The sequence below is a fragment of the Hyaena hyaena genome, unplaced genomic scaffold (assembly GCF_003009895.1).
Source record: "Hyaena hyaena isolate Hyena2069 unplaced genomic scaffold, ASM300989v1 scaffold_451, whole genome shotgun sequence".
NCBI classification, from domain to species: Eukaryota; Metazoa; Chordata; class Mammalia; order Carnivora; family Hyaenidae; genus Hyaena; species Hyaena hyaena.
Window position 1 is genome coordinate 766,945 of NW_024081080.1, and position 23,217 is coordinate 790,161.

At 37.0% G+C, this 23,217-nt stretch overlaps 1 protein-coding gene across 3 annotated transcripts in view; it reads left to right on the forward strand.

Annotated features, from left to right (window-relative positions):
* TEX11 (testis expressed 11) overlaps positions 1-23,217 on the forward strand; it is a 230,575-nt gene that overhangs the window by 71,594 nt on the left and 135,764 nt on the right. For all 3 annotated transcript variants that reach the window (XM_039253356.1, XM_039253357.1, XM_039253358.1), the window contains 4 exons: positions 252-306; positions 3,698-3,793; positions 5,833-5,914; positions 12,414-12,492. In XM_039253356.1, coding sequence (XP_039109287.1) covers positions 252-306; positions 3,698-3,793; positions 5,833-5,914; positions 12,414-12,492 — 312 coding nt within the window. The remainder of the gene's footprint in view (positions 1-251; positions 307-3,697; positions 3,794-5,832; positions 5,915-12,413; positions 12,493-23,217) is intronic.

The following is a 23,217-nucleotide window of genomic DNA, read 5'->3' on the forward strand; positions in this document are numbered from 1 at the left end:
ATAAAATGGAAAAGAACAATAATATGGTGTTGATTTAGTGGCTATACATCCTGAGGAAATTGTGTTTTTTTACAGCTTGAAAGTATTGATTTATATAATTGATATTCTTGTATTAATTAGCTAATAATATGTTGTAGTGCAAAATAGAAAAGTTGGAATAAAGTATAATTATACCATGTCTTCTTAGTGATATATAATCTTATAAATATAATTTGAAATGAATATATTTTTTTTCCTTTTTTTGATGATAGCCAAAGCTATGATATTGGGAAGATGGATAAGAATACTATTCCGCCAGAAATGTTGGTAAGGATCATGTTAAGTATTGCAGAAGTAGGTTGAAGAAATACATTTTATGTTATTGTTATTAAATTATAATAGTCTATCCCTCCCTTTGTGAGGGGATTATCCTTTGGGCACATCATTAATATCTTAGTACTTTAGTTTTTGTAAAATTCACAGACTAATAGAACCTACCATATAGGTAGATTTTTGTACCCATGAGTTAATATTTGTAAACACTTGGAACAATGTTTAGCTATGTAAATTTTAGATTTTATTATTGCATGTTAAAAATTTAGATTTTCCCTTAACTACCCATATAGAATGTGCTTGGTGTTTTAATATTTAATCTAGTAAAATATGATTAAGTAAATCTGATATAAAAGTAATTTAAAAAATATACCATAGCAAAATGGAATTTTGTTTGAATATTCATCTTTCTTATCATTACAATATATCAGAATATAACTGAATACCTATACACATCTAGCAATGTGATAGATGGGGAATAAAAGAGAAGTGTAAAACATGACCTCTACCCTCAAAAAGCTTATGTTTGAAGGGTAAAACTAATACAAGTGAATATAATGGGATATTATTTAGCCTCAAAAAGGAAGGAAATTCTGACATATACTACAACATAGATGAACCTTGAGGATAGTATTATTTTTGTTAATGTTTGTTTATTTTGAGAGAGAAGAGAAAAAGTATAAGCAGGGGAGGAGCAGAGAGAAAGGGAGAGAGAGAATGCCAAGCAGGTTGCAAGCTCAGCACAGAGCCTGACGTGGGGCTCGATCCCAAGACCCTAGGATCATGCCTGAGCTGAATCAAGAGTCGGATGCTTAACTGGCTGAGCCAGACCAGATGCCCCCTGAGGACAGTATTCTATGTGAAATAAACCAATCACAAAAAGACAAATATTATATCATTTCACTTAAATGCAGTATCTTGAGTAGTCAAATTTATAGAGACATAAAGTAAAATGGTAGTTGAAGGAGTTGGAGGGAGGAGAACATAGGGACCTATTGTTTAATGGATGCAGGGTTTCAATTTTGTAAGATTAAGAGTTCTGGAGGTATATGATGGTAATGCTTGCACAATAGTGTGAATATAGTTAATACTACTGAACCATACACCTAAAAAATGGTTTAAGATAGTCAATTTTATGTGTATTTTAACACAAAAATAATAAAAACATTGCTATAGTGTAACATGGAATATTATATAGGAATGAGAGTAATGAGCTATAATAATTGCAATGAGAGTTCTCCCATATAATGTTGAATAAACAGCAATTTATAAAGTAGTATATACTGTATGATTCCATAAATGTAAATGCCAAAAGTAAGTAGAGCTAAAATGTACATGGTATTGGTTACTCTTGTTTGGAAATCATGTCAAAGAGAGTCTTGCGGTGAACCTGTTGCTATTAAAGTTCTATTTCTTAATTTCTGTGTTGTTATCATACATGTACTCACTTTGTGAAAATCCAGAGCTGTACTCTTGACATTTTTGAACTTTTTTGTATGTATTGTATACTTCAATTAAAGTTTCAAAAATAGATTTTAAAAACTAGTATTAGAGGCGCCTGGGTGGCTTAATCGGTTAAGTGTCCGACTTTCATTTAGGTCATGATCTCGTGGTTCGTGGGTTCGAGCCCCACGTCGGGCTCTGTGCTGACTCCCAGCTCAGAGCCTGGAGCCTGTTTCAGAGTCTATGACTCCCTCTCTCTCTGACCCTCCGCTGCTCACGCTGTCTGTCTCTCTGTCTCCTAGAAATAAATAAAACATTAAAAAAAAAAACCTAGTATTAGTGAAAGAATTGGGAAACATAAGTGATAAATTGTGTAGTATAGTAAAGGGAAATGTCAGGGCTGCTGAAGTAGCTGAAAAAACCTTCTGGTAGGAAGGCCATGAAAAGTAGATGGGGTCCCTACAGTGAAAATGGAGAGAGAAGGGGATATCAGGCAAAGGACCAAGTTGAGATGATGTCTGGAAGAGGAGGGAATAGAGGTGTAAGACTACAGGAGTTAAGCATGATTGAAATGTAATACTCATATTGTGAAGTATGGAGAAGTAAGATTATGAGGTAGATCATAAAGTAGTTTTTCTTTCATGCTGGCAGTACTTTATTGAAGTATAATTTATAAATACTAAATTTCACAAATCTTTTTTTTAATTGTACAAATCTTAAGTGTACAGCCTGATAAATTTTAATATGTCTACATAGTCTTGTTACTACCATACAGTTCAAGATACAGAAATTTCCATGACCTCAAAAGTTCCCTTGGCCCTGGTTAATAGCCATTCAAAACACCAAGGTAAAACCACTATTTTGACTTCTGTGGCTGTAGATTACTTTTTTTCTTGAACTTTGTATAAATGGAATCATATAGTATCTACTGTTTTATGTATGGTTTCTTTTCCTTAACATAATGGTTTTGAGATTCATTCATGTTGTTACATCTTTCTGGTTATTTGACCTTTTAGTATTATAAAATAGTTACAGTTTTTCTTAGAGATGCCATATTTACTCCATAAAAGTCCTTGGGGGAGTTTAGAAGTTGAGAGTTGTTCCATAATAATAATAATGATATTAAGTACATTGTATACATCTTATTTGATCCATCTTATTTTTTTGAATTTAAAAACTCAGAAATAGGGCACACTACCATTTATCTAGATTTACAGAGCTCTAATATGTTAAGATTATCTTTTCTTGGTACCACTGTCCTCATTATATTTAGAGGTAGATTCTTTTGTGAAATAGAGCTCCTTCTTTCAAAATCTAAATCTGTAGTTAAATATATCAATGCTGACCAGAGTTACTCCCCTTATCAATGTAAACCTAGCTGGAGAAACTGACTTAATTCAGGAATACATTATTAATTTAAAAACTTAGCTGAGTTGGGAGAAATCTTCTCTACAGCAAAGTATATGTGTCCCTATAAAAATGATGGTATGTGTGCTCTTAGTCCAATTGGTTAATCCCAAGTAGGCCGTAGCATATTTGAGAGAGGGATTGTGTCTTTCTATTTATCTCTTTCGATAGAGGCTTAATGCAGTGCTACCTATACAATAGGTGGGAAGATGATTAAATTAAATATTGCTGTGCTTTAGTTTCCTTTATTTTTAAAGTGGTGATAATAAAGTACTTCAATGCTAAAACGCTCTTAGGAAAATCATTAACACAATTGTATTAAATTTAAATAAGCTATGATAAAATTCTTAGACTGTATTTGATGTGGGCAGCATAATGATGAGACATAACCCAAGACTATGTGGTTACCTAAGGAAATGCTATTTCATAATAATGACTTAAGTTTGAGAAGATGCCTGTCACTTTGTAAGTGGTAGGCAGCTGTTGTATTGCAATTTAACCCTCAACTGAGTGCTTTTTCTATTTTTAATTATAGGCTAAAGTTCTGCGGTTACTAGCCACTGCCTATTTGGATTGGAATGACAGAGGATATTATGATAAGGCTCTCCATGCTATAAACCTAGCCAACAAGGTATGAAAGGTTTTTACTTTTGCATATTAACTTAATGAATTTTGGGGGCATGTGGGTGGCTTAGTCGGTTGAATGTCCGGCTTGGGCTTAGGTCATGACCTCATGGTTTGTGGGTTCAAGCCCCGCGTCGGGCTCTGTGCTGACAGCTCAGAGCCTGGAGCCTCTCTTCAGATTCTGTGTCTCCCTCTCTCTCTGACCCTCCTCTGCTCGCTCCCTCTCTCTCTCAAAAATAAATTTTAAAAAACATTAAAAAGTTAACATTTTAATTTATTTGCTCTATATTTAAAAAAAATTTTTTTAACATTTTTTTTGAGAGACTGAGAGAGACCGTGCGAGTGGGGGAGGGGACACAGAGAGAGGGAGACACAGAATCCAAGAACTGGGAGATCATGACCTGAGCTGAAGTGGGACGCTTAACCAACTGAGCCACCAGGCACCCCGCTCTTTCTTTTTTTATGATATGCAGATTGCATTGTAATGGAAAATTAGAAGTAAAAAAGAAAATAGTGGTGTTTTTTAATGTTTATTTTTGAGAGAGTGAGCTAGCTAGCGTATGAGCCAGGGAGGGGCAGTGAAAGAGGGAGACACAGAATCCAAAGCAGGTTCCAGGCTCCGAGCTGTCAGCACAGAGCTCGACGCGGGGCCTGGACCCACAAACTGAGATCATGACCTGAGCCAAAGTCATATGCTTAATGAACCAAGCCACCAGGTGCCCCTTGATGGTATCTTTTATATTCAGTAAAAAATGAAGTATAATTAAATTTCTTTGATTTAGTGATAATTCACAGATGATACCAGGTAAAACAAAAATGCTTCTCTCATTAAGAGCTCTGTTTTTCTTTTTTTTTTTCCTGGGTGCTTGCCAGAGGGGAGGTGGGTTCGGGGGTGGGTGAAATACAGTGAGAAACAACAGTGAGAAAAGTTACAGAAAAGACAAGGATATTAATTACAGGGAGAAAGCTGATGGATTTAACAGGTAGTTATGATTTCTGAAAGTGTAATTTCAGGAGACAAGGATAGACATTATAGTGCATATGTTATACAAGTGAATTGATGATTATACAGTGAAAGCAAAGTGTTGTCCATTCTCTGGAGTTGTTAATGAAATCCAAGAGAAAACCAGAATGTCAACATGTGTGAGTGTAGTAGACTGAAGAAAAACAGATCCTGCCAAGATTTGGAAGATATGTACATCTCTGAAGGTAAAATGGGATTGAATCCAAGACCTATTCCAACGTTTCTTTTAGGAAATGAGGTAATGCAATAAATTAAAATTTGCAGCCTCAGCTTATTATTTGTATTGATGTCATCTATATTTGCAAAACCTCTTAATACAAGTGCATACTTTCCCTAACTTTCCATTCTTAAGGCATCGCACACATAAATTGCTGTAATTATTTGCCATGTTTAGAGCTGAGTACAGTGCTCATGTAGAGGCTGATTGGCTTTGTAGAGCAAAAGTTTCTCTTCTTTGGGCCTAGACTGCACTTTTAATTTTAGCCAGCTGTGTAAAGATGTGTCCTGTCAGGCAAAAGTGGAACTAAGCAAGAAACCACAGATAGCATAGAACCAGCTAATAAGGATTTGGAAAAACTGTTGAGAGCATGTTGTTATTAATAGTAAATCTGACAGACATGTCCTATAGGGAAGACTATATATTTTCATTTCATTCAACCATGTGTCCAAAGGACCTTGTTATTAAAATCTCAAAAGAAAGCAAATATAATTGACTATATTGAATTTTGCTTACAAGGATAAGAATATAGCCTTATATTTAGTCAGTTTGTTGAACTACCATTAAATGCTTGCCACTCAATCAAATGTGTTTATTTTTCCTTGTATTATTTCATTTAGATTGAATAAAATATCAGAAAATATCCTCAGGGAGAAGCTGGATTTTAGAACCTGACCTTTTATAATTTTGATTTTCTTTGATCATGAGGTATTCTGCTATGATTGAACAAAACAGGCAATTACTTGAAAACTGTCTTTTACATTCTACAGTTTTAATATCATTGTGATTTCTCTGTTTAAAATAGGAACACTTAACTCCAGCTGGGATTTTCCTAAAGATGAAAATCCTGTTGAAGAATGAAACAGCCAATGAAGAACTCCATGAAGGTATCCTCTGTGTGAAGAACACACAGTTTTGAAATATCATCACCAACTTGTTGAATATCAGATTATTTATGGGTATGCTAATAATAGGTGCAATCTGACAGTGACTGAGAAGGATATTGATCACATAAGAAAGGGAGAAAATTGTCAGTTAGGAAGAAAAAGAGAAGGAAGAGGGAATAGTTGCAAATTTAATAGGTAGTGAAAAAAGCTGACTACAGATTATCATTTTTTTTCCCTTAAAAATTGCAGCTGCCCAACCCTTCTGAAGTTGTTTACCACCATGAAAAAAAGATTAACCTTGGATAGAAAAAGCTTTTGTAGTGCTGTGCTTTTTATGATCACTTGTATAAACATTGCTATTTATTTTTTAATATTCTTAAGGGACTAGAATGTACACCTCACAGGGTAAACATCCTGATAAATATCTGTGTGTCATTTGGCAAGTCACTGAATTTTTCTGTGCTTCAGTTTCTTCATCTTTAAAAGAGATATAATAATGTCTACCTCATTGTGTTAGTTTTAGAATCCAGTGAGAAAATGTATTTAAAGCATTGGACACTGGTCCATAGTGTGCAAAACATGTTACCTGTTATTGTAGCTATTATTATTGTTACTACTACAAAAAGTCTGTCTATGCACACTGGCCACTTAGTAGTATACCAACTATGTTTAGTCATAAAAATAATTTACTCTAAATATTTTTAATGTGTACATGCTTTAGATTTTATATAAAAATATAGTTACATTATAGACCTACATTATTTTTACTATATAAAATTATATGCTAGTATAATAGCTGATTATCCATTAAACAATAACAATTTGAAATTTTTTTAATGGTTATTATTATTTTTTTAAATGTTTTATTTATTTCTAGGAGAGAGAGAGAGAGACAGCGTGAGCAGGGGAGGGTCAGAGAGAGAGGGAGTCACAGACTGAAACAGGCTCCAGGCTCTGAGCTGGCAGTCAGCACAGAGCCTGACACGGGGCTCGAACCCACGAACTGCGAGATCATGACCTAAGCGAAAGTCGGACGCTTAACTGACTAAGCCACCCAGGCGCCCCTTAGTGGTTTTTTTTTTTTTTTGAGAGGGACAGAGAGCAGGAGCAGGGGAGCGGGAGAGAAGGGGACAGAGGATCTGAAGCAGGGGCTCGAACTCATGAACTGTGAGATCATGACCTGAGCCAAAGGGAGATGCTTAACTGACTGGACCACTCAGGTGCCCCAACAATAACAATTTGTAATAAATAGGACAATAATCAAATTTAGTAGTAGCTCTAAATTTAGTGCTAATTTAGTACTTCTGAAACTTTCTGTGCCCTCTAAAATTTTAGCTAATCAATAAGAGACCCCAGAAGCTGAAATAAATAAAGGATTCTGGATCTCTGGGTAATGGTATCATCTCAGTATACACAGGTTGAAAAATGTTAGGAACCAGGAGAACAACCCCGCTTTTTTTTTTTTTTTTTTTTTTGCAGTAGTGGAAAAAACAACCAATTAACCAATTAAGAGGAATAGGTTTACTCAAACCAATACAGTATAGGAAGACCAGAGAGATATTTGGCATCACCTAACTTATTTATTTTTTTACTGAAATTTTTAAATGTTTGTTTATTTTCAAGAGAGAGAGCAGAATATAAGCAGGAGAAGACAGAGAGAGAGGGAGACACAGAACCTGAAGTAGGCTCTAGGCTCTGAGCTGTCAGCACAGAGCCCAATGCCGGGCTCGAACCCACAAACCGTGAGATCATGACCTGAGCCAAAGTCAGACGCTTAACTGACTGAGCCATCCAGGCACCCCTAAAGTTGACTAATTTTAGATTAGGATTCTCCATTACAATTTTTATCAAAATGCAGATAAAAAGCAAAGTTTATTGATTTATATTTTGCCTGATATATTTTATTTTTTAAAATTTTCCTAAATGCTTTTTTTCTTATTTTATTGTCAAGTTGGTTTCCATATAACACCCAGTGCTCATCCCAACAAGTGCCCTCCTCCGTGCCCATCACCCCCCTTCCCCTCACCCCACCCCCATCAACCCTCAGTTCTCAGCATTCAAGAGTCTCTCATGGTTTGCCTCCCTCCCTCTCCCCAACTATTTTTCCCCTTCTTCTCCCCCACAGTCCTCCATTAAGTTCCTCCTAATCCACCTATATGTGCAAACATATGGTGTTTGTCCTTCTCTGCCTGACTTATTTCGCTCAGCATAACACCCTCAAGGTCCATCCATGTTGCTACACATGGCCAGATTTCATTCTTTCTCATTGTCATGTAGTAGTAGATGAACCACATCTTCTTGATCCATTTGTCAGTTGATGGACACTTAGGCTCTTTCCATGTTTTGGCTATTGTTGAGAGTGCTGCAATGAACATTGGGGTACATGTGCCCCTATGCATCAGCACTCCTGTAAGGGATCATATTTCTGCCTAGAGCTTTATACTTTATAGATGATCAACATATGCTTTGTATACCAAGTTGAATTAATTGATGAATATTTATTCAGGCTTTTGGGGCTAGAAGGTATAAGACTTAGTTCCTGCCTTCAGGAATAGTAACAGTATTTAAAATGCTTTATACAGCTAATTCACAAGGTGAGACTTCTACATTGTTCTAATGTACAGGTGTGGGAAGAGAAGTATTAGGATCCTAGTGAAATATTGAATTAGAACAAGATAAATAAAGGAAAGGAGAGAGGGAGGAAGAGAAGGAGGGATCTTAGCTTAGAAAGTTTGTTACTCAAAATGTACCAAATTAACTCAGCAGCCCTGGGCAGATTGTGTTTTGTTTTTTCTCATTAATTTCCCAACTCACTCTTGAATGAGGGATCATTTGGTATTCCCACTTTTTTATGTCTACCCATCACTGAAACCTAAAGAGACAAAGGTTTATAACTGAGTATAGAGTAAGGAAAAAGGCACCAAGCAAAGGGCATAGCTCTGGTAGTGCCATAGATAAGTTATAGTATCCCATTGCTTCTTCTGGATCACGAAATATTATTCTCAACCAGGGTTCTGAATGGGGATTAAACCCTAAAACTCTATGGCTGCACTGCATGTAATGGAGAAGAAGGACCCTTCATTACATCTAAGTTGGGGTGCCTGGGTGGCTCAGTCAGTTAAGCATCTGACTTCAGCTCAGGTCATGATCTCACAGCTCGTGAGATCGAGCCCGCATTGGGCTCTGTGCTGACAGCTTGGAGCCTGCTTCAGATTCTGTGTCTCCCTCTCTTTCTGCCTCTCCCCTGCTCACACTCTGTCTGTCTGTCTCTCTCTCTCTGAAAAATAAATAATAAGAAATTTAAAAAAATAAGATGGCACCAGTTATGTACAGTCTTGGGAGAAATGAGAAGACGGTCATTTGAATAAGCTTCAGTGTTCTGTACTCCCAATGAGGGAGCCAGTAAATGAACCTGGGAGTAAACAGCACTACTGTACTGAGTGTGCTGAAACAATAGGGAACAGTATTTAATCATCATTCTTAGATGACCTGCTTCTGAATCAGGGTTTCACATTCTAGGTTGACTAACTGGCCTACAAACCAGTCCTATCCAATGCAATGGCTTATAAATCATCTGTGTTTATGAAGTACATGTACATATTCTACCTGCTCTGACCCTACCAAATAAAACATAAATTACCTAGGCAAAGCATACTTTTTGATTTTTTTTAAATATCAAAGGTAACTTTCTAATATTTTCTGTAGTCCTAAAAATACCTGTTCTAGGAACAATATCACTGAGAAAAATATTAAATTGTTTTAAGATTTTTATAATAAGGTAATTTCATTTTCAATGGCTAAACCATATTGTTTACTATACTGAGAACAGACAAGGGGTCGTTTTTAGAAGACAACTCTATTACTCAGAGAGAAGTAAGGTTCTCACGTAAGAAGTTGTTCCATTTCCAGCCTACCTACCTCAGTCCACAGGACTGCAAGCCACATCAGCTGATATTCCTCGCAGCTTCTAACCCAGCCTCAACTTCCCACCTAAACTGGACACCCAGGACACCCAACACCTATGGACAGGTATTTGTTTTGCAATGACTACCATCTATCCTACACCTTTGTTCTCCATACACCAGCTTTTGCATGTAGAACAGCAGACTAGCACACTTTGAAAGCTCAGAGCAGTCTCCTTTCAGCTGGTAGCCTGCATTGCCCTCTTTACTGCCAACTTTCTACAAAGTATGGGCCTCACATATTTCCATTTACTCACTTCTTATTCACTTTTGTGATAATTTAGAAGTTTTTGAAACAATCCCAAATTTACTAAGTTTTAAATACAGTACAAATCATGTTTTTTCATGAATCATTTGGGAGTAAGTTTGTACAAACAAGGACTTTCTCTTATATAACTGCTCTACAACCATCAAGGGGAGGAAACAAACAGTGATATATCCCTACACCTAATTCTCAAACCCCATTCATGATTCACTCATTGTCCCAGTCATGTTCTTTGCAGCAAAAGGAGATAATTCAGAATCATATATTGCACTTATTAGTCATGTCTCTTTAATCCTCTGCAATCTGGAAGGGTTTCTCACTCTTTCTTTGACTTTCATGACCTTGACATTTTTTGAAGGATACAGGCCAGTAATTGTGTAGTACAGAAGTTTTCCATTTATGTTTGTCTAATTTTTTGTCATGAGGAGATTTAGCCTATGTACCACTGGTAAGGAAAACATAAAATTGATGCTGTGTTCTCCTGAATCATTGGCACACTATTTCAATTTGTTCCGGTACTAATGTGTTGACTTACTACTTGATTAAGATAATGCCTGCCAGGCTTCTCAACTATAGGTTTACTTTTCCTTCTCAAATTAAAAAACTATTATGTGGGAGATACTTTCAAAATAAGTAAATATCCTATCCCTTATCAAAATGTTAATTCATTCATTTTTATACATTAGTGTGGACTCGTATTCTTACACTCTGGGCTGCAATCCATAACTATCGTTTATTTTGATGTTTGGATTGTGCCAGATTTTGCTAGTGGCAGCATCTTGCAAGCTAGGCCCTGTGTCCTTCTGATGTCTCCATCATTCTTTGAGAAGGTTCTTCCTTTCTGACCTAATGAAATGTTCAAAGCTCATCTTATATTTTTTTTCATCCAAACCTGAAATCAGTGATTTCACCAAGGAGCTCTGATTTCTCTCAGATATTAAAAGGCTAATTGGGGCATCTGGGTGGCTCAGTTGGTTAAGCGTCCGGCTTTGGCTCAGGTCATAATCTCGCGGTTCATCTCGGGGTTTGAGCTCTGTGTCCAGCTCTGTGCTGACAGCTAGCTCAGAGCCTGGAGCCTGTTTCAGATTCTGTGTTTCCCTCTCTCTCTGACCCTCCCCTGCTCATGCTGTCTCTCTCTCTCAGAAATTTAAAAAAAAAAACATTAAAAAGAAATTAAACAAAAAGCTAATATCTGGGTGCTAAATGTGCTCATTGATACGAGAGTATTGCCGCCTCAGGACCTCTTAGTAGACAGAGCTAGGGAATGTATACAATTTCTCTCTCTCACCACACATACAGCAAAACACATTTACTTCTGTTTATTCATCCATTCATCCATCTTGAAAACTATGAGTTTATATCACACCAGGTTCATTTTAGTTTTCTCCTTTTCTACGTTTGTAACTCAGAAGTACCTCAAATTCAAAACATCTAAAACCAAACATAATTTTTCTAGTTCGCTCCAAATCTGTTCATGCACCTAAATATCCCACTTCATTTAAGGATACCATTTATCTTGATCCTCAAACCTTAGAAGCCTTCTAGATTTTTCCTTTTCCTCCACCTTCCACATCCAATCATTCATGAATCCTGCCTTTTCCATTTCTCAACTATCCAGGTGTGCGCCATCTTTTTATCCATCAGCTTATCTTAATAGATGAGTCAGACTTNTGCTACACATGGCCAGATTTCATTCTTTCTCATTGCCATGTAGTATTCCATCATGTAGATAAACCACATCTTCTTGATCCATTGGTCCGTTGATGGACACTTAGGCACTTTCCATGTTTTGACTATTGTTGAGAGTGCTGCTATGAACAAGTCTTAAGCTTTTAACTACTGTGTTCTTAGCATATAGTATTGCCAAACTGCTTTTCAAAAATATTGTACCAAGTTACTTTAACATACATGGAAGAGTACCTGTTTCACTGCACTCTAGCGTTGGATGTCATTACTTTATAAAAAGATTTTTTTAAGTTTATTTAGTTTGAGAGAGAAAGAGAGAATCCCAAGCAGTTTCTGCACTGTCAGTGTGGAGCCGAATATGGGGCTTGAACCCGTGAACCATGAGATCATGATTTGAGCTGAAGTCTGATGCTTAACCTACTAAGCCACCCAGGTGCCCCAAAAGATTTTGATAAATTATTAGGCAAGATGTGGTATATGGCAAACGTTTAGAAATTAGATTTTGAACAGAGGAAAATTATTGAAAATAACTAAGATTCCTCAGAATTGACGCTGATATAATTATTTCATCTTTTCTCTTTTTTAGCTATCTTGGAAATACTGCATCTTGACATGTCTCTAGACTTTTGTCTGAAGGTTGCTAAACTGCTGATGGATCATGAAAGGTACAGAAGAATTGATTTTCTTTTCTCTAAAGACTGACATTTTTAAGGTTTCCATTAATATATATTGAATATATCCATCCATATTGACATAGCACCATATCTGCCATTATGCTGATCAAATTAGAATATGGAACTGCTTGCTTAATGATTTAAACAATCAAAAGTCGAGTTAATTTTAAAATTTACGTTAAAATTTTGAGAAAGAATTAAAATGAAAAAGAAATAAGATAGTTGGGGCTTTATAAAACAGGAGTTAGACCTAGGTTAACCTACAGGCCAATGTCATGTGGAATAGGAAGGCATGAGCAAATGCAGTTCTATGAGTAGTATACCTCTCTGGCTTTGTTTTTATGGGACCATTAATGTCAAAAAGGACCTTCAAGTACATAAAGATTTCTTAATGGTGCCTTAGAATTACTTAGGAATAAGCACTTGAAGCAGTGTTCAACCCTCAAATATAATGTTATATGACAATTATACCTCAGTTGTTAAAAATATTATTTAAAAAAGATTGAAAATGTAATGGTTGATCATGAAACAACCTAATAAAGATAAAGGTGCAGATTAAAAAAATAAAAAGAAGAAACAGTGTTCAGCATCATTAGCCATCAGGGCAATGCAAATCAAAACCGCAGTGAGAAACCACTTTGTACTAGTAGGATGGCTGTTATCAAAAAGACAGACAATCACATATGTTGGCAAGGATATAGAGAAATTGGAACCCTCATGCACTGTTGGTGGGAATGTAAAATTGTGCAGCTGTTTTGGAAACAGTCTGTTAGTTCCTCACTAAGTTAAATAGTTACCATATGACCCAGCAATTCAACTCCTGAGTTAAATAGGAAATGTGTGTCCATAAAACACTTATATGTGAATGTTCATAACAATATTATTTTAATACTCAATGTGGAAACAACCAAAATATCTAGTAACTGATGAATAGGTAAACAAAATGTGGTATACCCATACCATGGAATATCATTTGCCAATAAAAAGGTAATGTGTGGAAATGTTGAAATACTCTATTGTACACCTTGAGATTAATATAACATTGTACATTAACTGGAACTAAAATAAAAATTTAAGGGATGCCTGGGTGGCTCAGTCTTTTGGGCGTCCATCTCTTGATTTCGGCTCAGGTGATGATCTCAGGGTTCGTGGGTTTGAGCCCTGCCTTGGGCTCTGCACAGCATGGAACTTGCTTGGGATTCTCTCGCTCTCCCTCTTTCTGCCCTTCCCCCTCAAAATAAAGAAATAAACTTAAATAAATAAATAAAAACTTAAAAATATTAAGAAAAATAAAAAGAAACAAAATACTGATACATATTAAACATGGATGAACCTTAAAAACATTATGCCAGGTGAAATAAGCCAGTCATAAAGAGCACATATTGTTTCATTCTATTTATTTGGTATTTCCAGAATAGATGCAGTTATAGAGACAGGAAGTAGATAAGTGGTTGCTGAGGGCTGGGAGAGTTGGGGAAGATGGGGAGAGACTTCTATTGAGTATGGCACTTCTTGACATGATGTAAATGTTTTAGAATTGACTGGGTAATGTGTGCACAATTCTGTGAATATATTAAAAACTACTGAATTGTGTACTTTAAATGGATGCATTATATAGTATGGGAATTATACCTCAATAAAACTGTTAATCAAAAATGATCAGTAGAGAACTTTTTAAAAATATAGAGATCAAACCTTACCTTATTCCAGCAAGCCCAGACCTCTATTTTTTATTAGTTCTCCAAGTGGTTGAGAGAACCACTATTTTAGATCAGTTAGTAAACTATCTGTAAAGGGCAAGATAGTAAACATTTTAGCCTTTGTAAGGCATAAAGTCTCTGTCATACCTACTTTACTCTGCTGTTGTAGTGTGAAAAGCAGCCATAGAAAATCTGTAATTAAATGCAAGTGGCTGTTTTCCAATAAAGCTTTATTTACAAGAACAGGTGGCTGGATTTGGCCTGCAAGCTATATAGCTTGTCAACCTTCAGTTGCAGATCAATCCCTGCATGACAACACGACTTTTGAATGAGAAGTCATTCAGCCTCTTCTAGAATATCTATGGAAGAGGAGATGATGATGATAACATTATGTTTTTACAAAGCTGGAACACAAAATTTTTTCTTATATACAATTGATACATATTTTCCAGTAATTTTTTAAGAGAGAGAAGGGGGAGAAAGTGAGGGAGAGGGACAAAGAAAGAGAGAATCTTTTTTAAAAATATTTTTAAATGTTTATTTATTTAAAAAAATTTTTTTAATGTTTTATTTATTTCTGAGAGAGAGAGACAGCATGAGCAGGGGAGGGTCAGAGAGAGAGGGAGACACAGAATCTGAAGCAGGCTCCGGGCTCTGAGCTAGCTGTTAGCACAGAGCCCAACGCAGGGCTCGAACCCATGAACCGTGAGATCATGACCTGAGTGGAAGTCAGATGCTTAACCAACTGAGCCACCCAGGTGCACCTAATGTTTGTTTATTTTTGAGAGACAAAGAGACAGCGTGAGCAGGGGAGGGCTGAGAGAGAAGGAGACATAGAGTCCAAAGCAGGCTTGAGGCTCTGAGCTGTCAGCACAGAGCCCGATGCAGGGCTCGAATTCACGAACCGCAAGATCATGACCTGAGTCGAAGTCAGCCACTTAACCAACTGAGCCACCCAGGTACCCCAAGAAAGAATCTCAAGCAGGTTACATGCTCAGCCTGGAGCCTGATGCAGGGCTTGATCCTGTGACCCTGAGTTCATGACCTGAGCCAAAATCAAGAGTTAGACATTCAACCAGCTAAACCAACACGCCCCCCCCGCCCCGTCCACAGTAATTTTTTTAAAGTTTATTTATTATTCGAGAGAGACAGAGACAGCACAAGTGGGGGAAGGGCAGAGAGAGAGGGAGAGACAAAGAATCCCAAGCAGTCTCCATGCCACCAGCACAGAGCCTGATGTGAGGCTTGAACCCACAAACTGCGAGATCATGACCCGAGCCAAAATCAATAGTTGGACGCTTTATATGTAAAGAATTTATTTTCTTTTTAAGGCTGAAGAATACTTTATTGTATGTGTATATGCCACATTTTGCTTATCCATTCATCTGCATATGGAAGATAAAACTTCCACACTTTAGCTATTGTGGCTAATGCTGCTATGAATGGGGGTGTAAAAGAAATCTCTGAGAATCTGCTTTCAGTTCTTTTGTGTGTATATTCAGAAGTGGAGTTGCTGGATAATATGGTAATTATATTTTTAATTTTTTGAGGAATCAAACTGTTTTTACAGTGGATATATGTATTACATTCTCAGCAACGGCAAAAGGGTTCTAGTTTCTCCAAATTTTGGCCAACTCTTGTTGTTTTCTGTTTGTTTGTTTGTTTTTTATAGTAGTTATCCTAATAGGTATGAAGTGGTATCTTGTGTAGTTTTGATTTTCATTTCCCTAATGACTAGTGATGTTGACTATCTTTTCATGTGATTTTGGCAAGTTCATCTTTGGAGAAATGTCTATTCAAGTGCCCTGCCCAGTTTTTAATCAGGTTGTTTAGTTTTAGGAGTTCATGATGTATTCTGGATATTAAGTCTTTATGAATATGTATGATTTGCACATACTTTCTCCTATTCTATGGATTAACTTTTCACTTTGTTGATAGTGTCTTTTGATGCACAATTTAAAAATTGTTTGTTTGTTTGTTTACTTATTTATGTAATTTCTACACCCAACACAGAGCTCGAACTCTTGACTCTAAAGTCAAGAGTTACATGCTCTTCCAATTGAGCCAGCCAGGCATCCCCAATTAAAAAAAATATTTTTTTAGGGCGCCTGGGTGTCTTAGTTGGTTAAGTGTCTGACTTCAGCCCAGGTCATGGATCTCGCAGTTTGTGAGTTCACGTCCCGCATTGGGCTCTGTGCTGACAGCTCAGAGCCTGGAGCCTGCTTCGGATTCTGTCTCCTTCTCTTTCTGCCCCTCCCCCGCTCATGTTCTCTTTCTCTCTCAAAAATAAACATTAAAAAAAATTAAAAATTGTTTTTTCATGAAATCCAATTTGTGGGTTTATTTCCTATTATCTTAGTGTCATACCTGAGAGATCTTTGCCAAATATTAGCAAGATTTTGCCTATGTTTTCTCTTGGGAGTTTCATAGTTTTTAGGTCTTACATTTAGGTCATGGATCATTAAAAATGATTCCCATGATTAGTTTACTTACTGTTACCATGCAAAGTTATTATGTTATTATTCATTATATTCCATATGCTGTTTATTACATCCCTGTGACTTATTGATTTTATGATTGGAAGTTTGTACCTCTGAATCCCCTCGACCTGTTTCACTCACCCTCCAAACCCCCTCCACTGCCATACTCTGGTAACCAACAGTTTGTTTCCTGAATCAGTGAGTCTGTTTCTGTTTGTTTTGTTTGTTCATTTCTGTTGTTTTTTAGATGCCTCTTATAAGTGAAGTCATATAATATTAGTCTTTTTCTGTTTGACTTATTTTGCTTATTAGCATGATACCCTCTAGGTCCATCCATATTGTGACAAATGGCAAAATTTTATTTTTTAATGTTTTAATAATGTACCATGTCTTTATCCATTCATGTATCACTGGACATTTAGGTTGTTTTTATAGTTTGGCTTTTATAAATGATGCTGCAGTGAAGATAATGGTGCAAATTTCTCTTCAGATTAGTATTTTCAGGGTACTTGGTTGGCTCATTTGATTAAGTGTTCAACTTCACCTCAGGTCAGGATCTCATGGTTGTGAGTTCAACCCCACATTGAGCTTTCTGCTGTCAGCACAGAGACCTCTTAGGATCCTCTGTTCCATTCTCTCTCTGCCCCTCTCCCACTTGCACTTTCTCTTGTATGTGCTCACTTGCTTGTGCGTGCGCTCTCTCTTTCCCTCTCTCTCTCTCTCTCAAAAATAAACATGAAAAAAAAGTTGATATTTCCATTTCCCTCAGATACTCAGAAGTGTAATTGCTGGATTGTAGGGTAGTTCTATTTTTAGTTTGTTGAGGAAACTTCATACTATTTTTTCATAGTGGCTACCTTGATTTACATCTCCACCAACAGTATACAAAGATTCCTTTTTCTCCACATCCTTGCCAGCCCTTGTTATTTTTTGTCATTTTGATAATAGCCAGTCTGACAGGTGTGAGGTGATACCTCATTGTGGTTTTCATTTGCATTTCTCTAACGATCAGTGATATTGAGCATTTTTTCATGTGCTTACTGGCCATCTGTTTATCTTTGGTAGAATGTCTATTCAAGTCACCTGCCCATTTTTAATAGGGTTTGCATTTTTAATATCAAGTTGTAGAAGTTCTTTATATTAGTTTTGGATATTAACCCCTTATCAGATGTGTGATTTGCAAATATCTTTTCTCAGTCAGTAGGTTCTATTTTCATTTTGCTGATGGTTTTCTTCACTGTACAAAAGCTTTTTAGTTTGAGGTGATTTCATTTATCAATTTTAGCTTTTATCGCCATTGCCTGAGGTACTGGTCCAAAAAAATTTCGCTAAGACTGATGTCAAATAGCTTACTGCCAGTATTTTCTTGTAGGAGCATTATGGTTTCAGGTCTTATATTCAAAACTTTAATCCATTTCTACTTTATTTTTGTATATGGATAAGATAAAGGAGGAGTTTCAATTTTTTTGCATGTAGCTGTCCAGTTTTCTTAACACCATTTATTGAAGAGTCTGTCTTTCCCCCATTATATATTCTTGCCTCCTTTGCCATAGATTAATTTGCCTTATATGTGTGGGTTTATTTCTTGGCTGTCTGTTTTGTTCCATTGATCTATGTATCTGTTTTCATGGCAATACAATACTGTTTTGATTACTGCATAGTATTGTATCTGTGTAAAATCCAGGAGCATGATACCTCCAACCTTGCTTTTCTTTCTCAAGATTACTCTGGCTATTTGTGGTCTTTTGTGGTTCTGTACAGATTTTAGGATTTTTGTTCCACTTCTGTGAAAAATGCCATTTGTATTTTCTTTTTGTTGTTGTTGCTTGATATCAGGGTAATACAGGCCTCATTAATAAGTTTTGAGGTGTTTCCTTATCCCCAATTTTTTGGAAGAGTTTGAGAAGGATTGGCATTAATTCTTTTTTTTTTTTTAATGTTTTATTTATTTCTAGGAGAGAGAGAGAGAGACCGCGTGAGCAGGGGAGGGTCAGAGAGAGAGAGGGAGTCACAGACTGAAACAGGCTCCAGGCTCTGAGCTGGCAGTCAGCACAGAGCCCGACGCGGGGCTCGAACCCATGAACCGTGAGATCATGACCTAAGCAAAAGTCGGACGCTTAACCGACTAAGCCACCCAGGCACCCCAGATTGGCATTAATTCTTTAAATATTTGATAGAATTTGGGAGTAAAGCCATCTGATCCTGAGCTTTTCTTTGTTGGGAGATTGTTGATTACTGCTTCCGTCGCTTTACTAGTTCTAGGTCTGTCATGTTTTCTTTTTTTATTATTATTTATATTTGAGAGAGACAGACAGACAGTGCACGGGCAGGGGAGGGGCAGAATGAGAGATGGAGACAGAATCTGAAGCAGGCTTCAGGCTCTGAGATATCAGCAACGAGCCTGATGTAGAGTTCAAACTAACAAGCTGTTATATCATGACCGGAGCTAAAGTTGGACGCTCAGTAGACTAAGCCACCCAGGTACCCCAGGTTTTCTATTTCTTAATGATTCAGGCTAGGTAGGTGGTTATGTTTTTAGGAATTCATGCATTTCTGTAGGTTATCCAGTTTGGTATATAGGTTTTCATAGTAGTCCTTCATAATTCTAAAAATTTCTTAGACATTCGTTGTAATGTTTTTCTCTTTCATGTCTGATTTTATTCAAGTCCTCTCTCTTTTTTTCTTAACCTAGCTAAAGATATGTCGTCACTTTTGTTTATCTTTGCAAAAATAAACAACTTAGTTTCATTGATTTTTTTTCCTATTTTTCTAGTCACTATTTCATTTATTTCTGCTCTAATTTTATTATCTCCTTCATTCTGGTAGTTTTGTGGTTAGTTTATTCTTCTTTTCTAATTGCTTACATTGTAAAATTAGGTTGTTGACTTGAGATCTTTCTTATTTTGAATGTAAGCATTTATAGACATAAATTTCTCCCTTAGTCTGGCTTCTTCTGTTTCTTGTAAATTTTGGTAATTTGTATTTTGATTTTCATTCAATCTTAACTATTTTCTAGATTCTCTTGTGATTTCTTGATTTCTTCTTCATTTCATTAGTTGTTTAAGTGTGTTGTTTAATTCTTTAATAATTTTTTAATTTTTTTTTTTTTGAGAGAGAGAGCAAGAGTAACCATGAGCAGGGGAGGGGCAGAGAGAGAGGGTGACACAGAATCTGAAGCAGGCTTCAGGCTCTGAGCTGTCAGCACAGAGCCCGATGAAAGGCTCAAACTCACAAGCTGTGAGAGATCATGGCTTGAGCAGAAGTTGGACCCTTAACAAACTTAACCACCCAAGCACCCCACTTGTTTAATTTCTACAACTTCTGATTTTTTTCAGATTTTCTTCTGTTACCGATTTGTAACTTTATACTTTTGTGTTCAGAAAGAGGTACTTTGTATGAGATCTAGCTCTTAACTCTATTGGGACTAAATTTGTGGCCTAACATATGGTCTATCCTGGAAAGTGCACTTGAGAAGAATATATATTTTGTTATTGGGTAAAATGTGCTGTATATGTCTGTTGGTTTATTGTGTTATTGATGTCCTCTCTTTTTTATCTTCTGTCTGGTTGTTCTGTTCATTTTTAAGAAAAGCTCTTGAAGTCTCCAACTATTATTGTAGCATCCTATTTTTTTTTTAATATTTTTATTTATTTCTAGGAGAGAGAGAGAGACAGCGAGAGCAGGGGAGGGTCAGAGAGAGAGAGAGAAACAAAAACTGAAACAGGCTCCAGGCTCTGAGCTGGCAGTCAGCACAGAGCCCGACGCGGGGCACGAACCCAAGAACAGCGAGATCATGACCTAAGCGAATGTTGGACACTTAACCGACTAAGCCACCCAGGCGTCCCTGTAGCATCCTATTTTACCATCAATTCTCTTAAATTGATATTATTAGGCAAGTAAATACTTATAATTGTTATATCTTCTTTATTGGATTTTTAATTAATGCGTCATGTCCTTCTTTGTCTTTTGTAACTTAGATTTAAAGTCAGTTTTGTCTGATACTAGTATAATAATCACCCGTGCTCACTTTTGGTTACTATTTGCATAGAATATCTTTTCTCCATCATTCACTTTCTACCTGTTTATATCTTTGGATCCAAAGTGAGCCTCTTTTAGACAGTATGTAGCTAGATTCTGTTTATCCATTCGTCCAATTTCTTCCTTGTGATTGGAGTTTAATTCACTTACATTTAAAGAAATTACTGATAAGGAGGGACTTACTTTGTTATTTTATTCTCTGTTCCTCATAGACTTCTTTGGTCCCTCATTACTGGAATATTATCTTTAAGACTGACAAACATTTCTTCCCAGTTCTACATTCTAAAGGAATTTACCACGTAGGAAAGGGTTTGCAAATCAGTGGACCATGAGCTGGGTGGTTATGGTCAGAGTTGTGTAGCATAGGGACGAATTATGTCCAGCGTTTAACAATTTCACATGAAAATCAAGGTTTCTGACTTCTCTTGAAAAAAATTGAAAAATCTGAAAACACTTGGTCAGTATTCCCACTAAGCAGCAATCATTTGGGGCTAAGTGGCCATTGCTGTCTTTAGACATGGGGCATATATTCTCCATTTTGACATAGTCCCTACACTTCTTTCTTTTCTTTTTTTTATTAATATTTTTAAACATTTATTTGTCATTGAGAGACAGAGAGAGACAGAGCATGGTCATGGGAAGGGCAGAGAGAAGGGGAGACACAGAATCTGAAGGAGGCTCCAGGCTCTGAGCTGTCAACACAGAGCCCAACACGGGGCTTGAACTCACAAACCGTGAGATCGTGACCTGAGCCGAAGTCAGATGCTCAACTGACTGAGCCACCCAGGTGCCCCTTTATATTCTGCCTTAACCTGTGTGTCAAGTTGTCACTTATCTATCTTTTTTGTGTTATTATTCTTTTTATTTTTTTTTTATTTTTACAAATAGTTTATTATCAGGTTGGTTTCCATATAACACCCAGTGCTCATCCCCACAAGTGCCCCCCTCCATGCCCATCTCCCCCCTCCCCCCGCACACCCATCAGTCCTTAGTTTGTTCTCAGCATTCAAGAGTCTCTCCTGGTTTGCCCCTCTCCCTTTCCCCCACCATTTCCCCCCTTCTTCTCCTCCATGGTCCTCTGTTAAGTTCCTCCTAAACCTCCTATATGTGCAAACATACGATATTTGTCCTTCTCTGCCTGACTTATTTCGCTCAGCATTACACCCTCAAGGTCCATCCATGTTGCTACACATGGCCAGATTTCATTCTTTCTCATTGCCATGTAGTATTCCATCATATAGAGAAACCACATCTTCTTGATCCATTTGTCCGTTGATGGACACTTAGGCTCTTTCCATGTTTTGGCTATTGTTGAGAGTGCTGCAATGAACAATGGGGTACATGGGCTCTTATGCATCAGCATTTCTGTATCCCTTGGGTAAATTCCTAGCAGTGCTATTGCTCGGTCATAGGGGAGTTCTATTGTTAATTTCCTGAGGAACCTCTATACTGTTTTCCAGAGGGGCTGTACCAGTTTACATTCCCACCAACAGTGTAGGAGGGTGCCCGTTTCTCCACATCCTCGCCAGCATCTAGAGGTCTCTGATTTGCTCATTTTAGCCAATCTGACTGGCGTGAGGTGGTATCTCAGTGTGGTTTTGATTTGTATTTCCCTGAGGAGGAGGGATGCTGAGCATCGTTTCATGTGTCTGTTGGCCATCTGGATGTCCTCTTTGGAGAAGTGTCTGTTCATATCTTCTGCCCATTTCTTTACTGGGTTGTTAGTGTTTCGGGTGTGGAGTTTGATGAGTTCCTTATAGATTTTGGATAAAATCCTTTATCTGATACGTCATTTGCAACTATCTTTTCCCATTCCATTGGTTGCCTATTAGTTTTGTGGATTGTTTCCTTTGCCGTGTAGAAGCTTTTAATCTTGATGAGGTCCCAAAGGTTTGTTTTTGCTCTTGATTCCCTTGCCTTTGGGGATGTGTCAAGTAAGAAGTTGCTGCGGTAGAGGTCAAGGAGGTTGTTTCCTGCTTTCTCCTCTAGGGTGTTGATGGTTTCCTGTCTCACGTTTAGGTCCTTTATCCATTTTGAGTTTATTTTTGTGCATGGTGTGAGAAATTGATCTAGTTTCAATCTTCTGCATGTTGCTGTCCCATTCTCCCAACACCATCTGTTAAAGAGGCTATCTTTTTTCCATTGGATGTTCTTTTCTGCTTTGTCAAAGATTAGTTGGTTTTATACCTTTGGGTTCAGCTCTGAGTTCTCAATTCTGTTCCATTGGTCTATGTGTCTGTTTTTGTGCCAGTACCATACTGTCTTGATGATGACAGCTTTGTAGTAGAAGCTAAAGGCTGGAATGGTGATACCTCCCGTTTTGGTTTTATTCTTCAATATTACTTTGGCTATTTGGAGTGTTTTGTGGTTCCATACAAATTTTAGGATAGTTTGTTCTAGTTTTGAGAAGTATGCTGGTGCAATTTTGATTGGGATTGCATTGAATGTGTAGATTGCTTTGGGTAGTAATGACATCTTAACTATATTTATTCTTCCTA